At 34.4% G+C, this 5,522-nt stretch overlaps 1 protein-coding gene across 1 annotated transcript; it reads right to left on the bottom strand.

Moving 5' to 3' along the window:
- Nucleotides 1-225: 225 nt before the first annotated feature.
- LOC108914730 (hemocyte protein-glutamine gamma-glutamyltransferase-like) lies at nucleotides 226-5,043 on the bottom strand. The gene is made up of 8 exons (XM_018720599.1): nucleotides 4,969-5,043; nucleotides 2,886-3,093; nucleotides 2,607-2,827; nucleotides 2,204-2,473; nucleotides 1,856-2,109; nucleotides 1,474-1,803; nucleotides 890-1,411; nucleotides 226-836 (listed from the first exon to the last, which is right to left on the bottom strand). The coding sequence occupies exons 2-8, from the start codon at nucleotides 3,082-3,084 to the stop codon at nucleotides 602-604; spliced, it is 2,031 nt and encodes a 676-aa protein (XP_018576115.1). The 5' UTR covers nucleotides 3,085-3,093; nucleotides 4,969-5,043; the 3' UTR covers nucleotides 226-601.
- Nucleotides 5,044-5,522: the final 479 nt, after the last annotated feature.

Raw genomic sequence — 5,522 nt, 5'->3', positions numbered from 1 at the left:
ATTCTCTATGATTTTTATAGTTTGTTCTGTAAATTTGGTAAATAAACATATAAAATTATAATTGTTTAGCTACTTAATTTCATTAATTCCACGTAATCTACTTTCTACAAATTTCTTCAATATTACCTATTATGTATTGGAACACCTTCACTAAACATGATAATTTATTTCTTTAATTATCAATAGTTTTTATGTATACTTATACTACGTATTAAAACAAACAGGTAACAGAAATGGTAGGTGTGTACTTAATATATAATTCGCATAACATAATCATGAAAGTAGATTTATTTAGTTTATTGCGCAATGAACACATTGTGAAATAAAGAATATTATAAAATGTACAAAAAAAGTGTTGGAATTAGTATTTTCCAAGGAGGAAGTAAATTATTACGCCAGTAACTTTGCCAAATATGTTTTCCTTATGATTCAGAAGTCTTTAGTTTATGCTAAGTCATTGGTATTTTTAGATATAAAATATTTATACATAAAGAAAAAGCAATTTTATGCAACAGATTACCAAGTTATTGCGGCTACTGGATTATATGAGGGATATCTAACAATGTTAGTGAAGTTTTTGTATAATATTAAAGATATATCTTTACTTCCCAACAATATTAACAGCAAGGCTTCCTGTGACTTGAACTAGCGGTTGTGATGTGAAATTTACGATGATTCTTCTTACGCCAGTCCTTCTGCCAGTGGTGAAGCTTATAGGGATGCTAACTTCCTCTAAGGGAGGCACGTCTTTGTATCTGATGCTCTTGGGAACATCTCCTGGGCCTTCAACCATGTACACGCAATTGGTCAGTGTTACATTCACGGGGTTCCTGAAACTGCAGAAGAAAATTTTTATATCCAATGTGTCAACGTTTAGTGAAAAAAATACCTAAATCTGACGTCAATTGTATCTCCAATTTTATAGTACAATTTTCCTGCGCTCATAGTCGCCAAAGGTTGCGTAAAAACAAAGTCTTCCTCCTCGGCCCATCTCTGACCGTTCTTGTCACCGTTTTTAACCATACCAAAAGCGTACAGCTTGATAAAACCGTGATCTACCAACGCTGGAATGTATTTGGAAGCGGGGATGCTCAACGGAGGAAGAGCCCTGGTTTCTCCTTGTTTAATCGAAAAATTGTCATCTCTTCGATCTATTATCGACACCTGTTTTCCCGTATAGTAAACCGATCTACCTGCCAAAGCCGTCCAAATGTTTTTCGTCGAGTTCGTGTTGTTAGTGACTCTCATAGTCACATTCAACGTTTCACCCAGAGGGACTTTGTCAGTGATGAGTTCGAAGGAAAGTTCGTTAGATTCAGCAATATTTACTTCTTCTAGTGCTTTGTATATAGGTGTAACATCCCAAATATCATCCGATCCAACCGCCTTGGTTACAACTTTCTTTCCAGACCTGGAATCGGAAATTTGATGTTAAATTTGCTGAAATTATTATTCGAAGATTTGAAGACTTACTGATATCCGTTTTTAGGTAGCTGATACTCTCCCAATTCCGAATCTTCATCTACAACAATACGACTAATATCAGCGTTTAATATCTGGAACACGAAGTCGGTATCGTATTGATAGTCCGTAAAGCCTTGCTTCACAGCCTCTACTGAAGCTGGTCCACACCTCATGATACCATCGCTGCGTCTTAAAGGAGTGGCGTCAATAATCTGCCAGCCACTAAACCTCTTTGGAATCTTTGGTCTTGCCAGCCAAACCTCATTCCAGGCATGGAAGCTCCAGAGGGTCTCATTTGACTGATTGTCTTCGATTAGGTTGCCGAAAGCATCATAGTTCCTAAAAAAAGAATGTTTTAGTAGCGATTAACATTGTATTGAATGTTATTTACTTTGTAATGTTCTTGGAGCCTTGGCCAGACACGTAGACAGTGGAAGATCTACAGGGGATCCCCAGAGCCCTACAAATCGTCACAGTGACTGCGGAAAATACCCAGCACTGTCCATATCTCACTGGAGCTCCTCCAGAATTGTAGTACTGTTCCAGGATGGGCTTGGATCCTGTCCAGGCGTATGGAGGGGTACCATCTGAGAAATCACCATTCCAGTTGGCCACCAAAAGGCCGTTGTCGTCATCAGAATTTATCTATGAAAGAATGCAATTATTAATTGGTTCAATACAATAACAAATGCAGTTTTTTAAATGGTATCATTGGATTTAACAGGAAAACAACACATACTATTGCTGAAATCGCCCTAGACACTAAAACGGGGTCTCCCCTGTTTTCTGGTTCCAGTTTGGATTTATCCAAAAGGAAAACGGCAGTGCGCAAGGCGATGTCGTCGAACTGGCCGAATATCCAGTTTCTTCCCTGTGGATACCAAGAAGTGCCCAACCATATCTTTCCGACGTCACTGAAGATGTACTCGTTGCGGTCATTTTCGTTTTCCAAATAAACACCATCTTCCCTGTTCCAGGGGTTGAAAATTATGTAGAAGTCGTTAGGTACCTTGAAATCCGAATTAAGTCTTACATTATTGCCACGTTACTCGAACTAATATTTATTTATATACAGTGTGGCCCATCGGAAACCGTAGGGCATAACTCTCTAGTGTATAAAATAAGTAACCTGTTTTTCATACCTGAAAATTGCGGAATTCTTTTGGAAAACCCTTGATATTCGTTCGAAGAGAACAGCTCCATATTCCTACAGGAGCATTGGCAGCGATATGGATTTCTACGACAACATAATTGGGGTCTACTCTATCCAGAGCTATGCCCCACTGATTAGGGTCGTCTGGCAGGCGTTGTTGGGGACGCAAAATCAAAGGAATGCGTGTTATGTCTTTTTTAGGCTTCGGACCTAAAAGAAAGTGTATTTTATAATCATAATGTGATCGGTAATAATAAAACGTATTTACCAAACTTAAACTCGATCCTAAGAACGTCCTTGTCAACGATGAAATCTCTATCGAAGCGAATAGCTAGATAAAAATTGTATCCTCTTCTGTATATGGCTGTATCTTTGTTGGTTTGGACAAGGTCATAGTTATCCGTAAAGTGTCTTGGCGCGATCTGTTGCCCGTAGTAGTCCACAAGTTCGATGTTGATGGGCTCCATTTTTGATCACTGAGAAAGTATTTTGCAGTTAGAAAATACAGAGTTACTAGACGAAATCTGTTCTTTTTTCAAGAAAACTGCTTTAAAAGATTTCTGCGTACACCCGGTTTAAAAAATAGTAAAGAAATTAATTTAAAAAAAAACAGTAATGTGTTACGTCAAATTAATAGTCTTATTTCATAAACGTTCAGAGTAATTTCGGAAAAAAAAATTGAAAGGGTATATCTATTGGAAAAATACACAATACAACAGTCAAAAACAAATTAGCCCCTTCCTATGTTCAAAGTAATTAAACAAATTATTACAACAACTTACAGTAAATTTTCGATATGGCCTTCACCTTTTTCTGTGCGTTTTCTATTTATCTTTAAAGCTATCGAGTAAAATCTCAGATACAAACATGCCTCAGGCACATATTTCTGGAGATTTTCAGCATTTACGGAATATAATTACCTTGTGAGTATCTTCAGACAAACAACAACATTTGAATAAATTTGCATCAGAAATTTTATATAAATTATCATTATCTTGAGTTATTAATTACATAAACACACTGTTGAAGATTCATCTGGAAGAATACGGTCACACCGGTTATACTTGAAACACAAATTTGTAAACAATACTACATTACATAACCTTGTGAAAATTTTTCAAATAACACCGTTTTACGAGGATACTATTTATCAATTTTTTTGTCTGTTTGCAGCTGTTACGGTATGGAAGTTTTTGAGGCTGTAATAAAAATTGACCATTTAACCCATAAAGCGGCGCCTATTTATTGGAAGGAAAATTTCATAAAAGATTTATCACAAATTTATAACAAATATAAACAGTCAGTCCTCTAGATCTAGACTCTCTAGAGTATAATTAGCAAGGAATGTAAAATTAAGTCAATTTTCGGAAAAAAAAGAAGCATATCGAAAAATTCTTGGTAACATACAGGTTTTTTGGTCAGTAAGCATATTGCATATACACTATAAATAAGTCTAAAACTGGTCTTTTTATAAAAAAAAATATGCTCGTAATATTTGTTAAGGTCTAAAAGTCTGTAAATTTCACAATTTTAGAGCAGATAATTTTATTGAAATTCGAATTAGATCTAATAATAATACGTATAATATACAAGAAACTAATGGCAATAAGTATGTATATTTGTATCTAATTGATTATGAAAAGGACTATTTTAAAATTTGATGGAGTAAGTGGAATATGCAGGGGCTACTGAAAGTTAAAATGGAACGGAACACATAAGGGTAGTGGCAATTTGGTTTTGAGCATAAGTGAATGCCAGACCTTTATCGGCTGAATTCTGAAGGGTAACTGGAAACAAACTTTTAATAATTATATTTAATTTAAAATTGTATTTGCAACAAATAATTCCACTATATTTTTGTGACACCATCATATCAAAGTTTGTTTTTATTTAATCGCTGTTTAGTAAACTTATTTCCACTAGAAAAAATAATAACTCTTCATTTTTTTTTTAAATGCAATTAGGAATCGAGATATTTGTATGTACATATATGATATTTTTCAAAATACAGCCTGCTACTGTTTAGGACTTAAGTTCACATAAGTTTTTTTCTTAAAATAATCCAAATGACTCTTCCATTATTACCGAAACGTGCTTAAGAATTTCACCCTGTATAAGTTACTAAGGGTAGAAACAAAAACAAAACTTATTGTACAAAAAATATCTGTGCTGACACTTTTTGCTTTGGGCTTCGATAGCAAGCAATATTCTTTATCAATATTTACTTATACTGTAATTAGAGACCGTAAAGCTTTTTGTATTGTACGGCAACATAATGTTTCAAGCTTTCTAATACTCTTTAAAAATATATAACACAGTTATTTATTCAGATTAAAAAAAAAATTTCCTACCTTCTGCTGGTGCACAATCCGTGTGAGAAGAGCAACTGTCTCTAATACAGAGGTTTAAAGCGGTATTTATATAATTTTCTGCCCACCTTGCTTGCTCCTGGAAATGCTGTCCGACAACTATCTACAAAAATATTTAAATTTTTTCCCATTACGTAACGTAACCCGTCGTCCTGAAAAGAGCTTTACTGAGAACAAAGTTTAATATACGATGTAATAATGTCCAGAATATATTATTTTATTTAAATGCACCTTCAATTATTGAAAAAATCTCAGATATTGTTCATATTTTGTGGTTTAATAAAGGTAACACTTAAGGTAGTTTAATAAAGGTAATACTTAAGGTAGCAATCATTTTATATTTCTATAAGCGATGTTGTTAGTATCATAGTTAATTTACGAATGTGCTAAATGTGTGTTAAGATCGCGATTTGCGAGCGGCATTTTCTAGGTTTTGGCGGAGGCACCGGTTTCACAACCTGACATGTTATGCAGACATATTTTTCCATAGCTAGCGGTAATTTATTTAAATAGGTACTTTTAGGAATATTTTTAGA

Source organism: Anoplophora glabripennis, unplaced genomic scaffold (genome assembly GCF_000390285.2).
Source record: "Anoplophora glabripennis isolate ALB-LARVAE unplaced genomic scaffold, Agla_2.0 scaffold746, whole genome shotgun sequence".
NCBI lineage: Eukaryota > Metazoa > Arthropoda > Insecta > Coleoptera > Cerambycidae > Anoplophora > Anoplophora glabripennis.
Note: the sequence above shows the minus strand (reverse complement) of the source record. Positions and strands in the feature narration are given on the sequence as shown.

Bases quoted from the DNA above. Each gene is read 5' to 3' on its own strand.
- LOC108914730 (XM_018720599.1), bottom strand. From the start codon at position 3,084: ATGGAGCCCATCAACATCGAACTTGTGGACTACTACGGGCAACAGATC. The intron at 2,474-2,606 runs GTATGAAAAACA...TCGGATTTCAAG, and splicing joins AAGAATTCCGCAATTTTCAG to GTACCTAACGACTTCTACAT. The intron at 1,804-1,855 runs GTAAATAACATT...TTCTTTTTTTAG, and splicing joins GGCTCCAAGAACATTACAAA to GAACTATGATGCTTTCGGCA.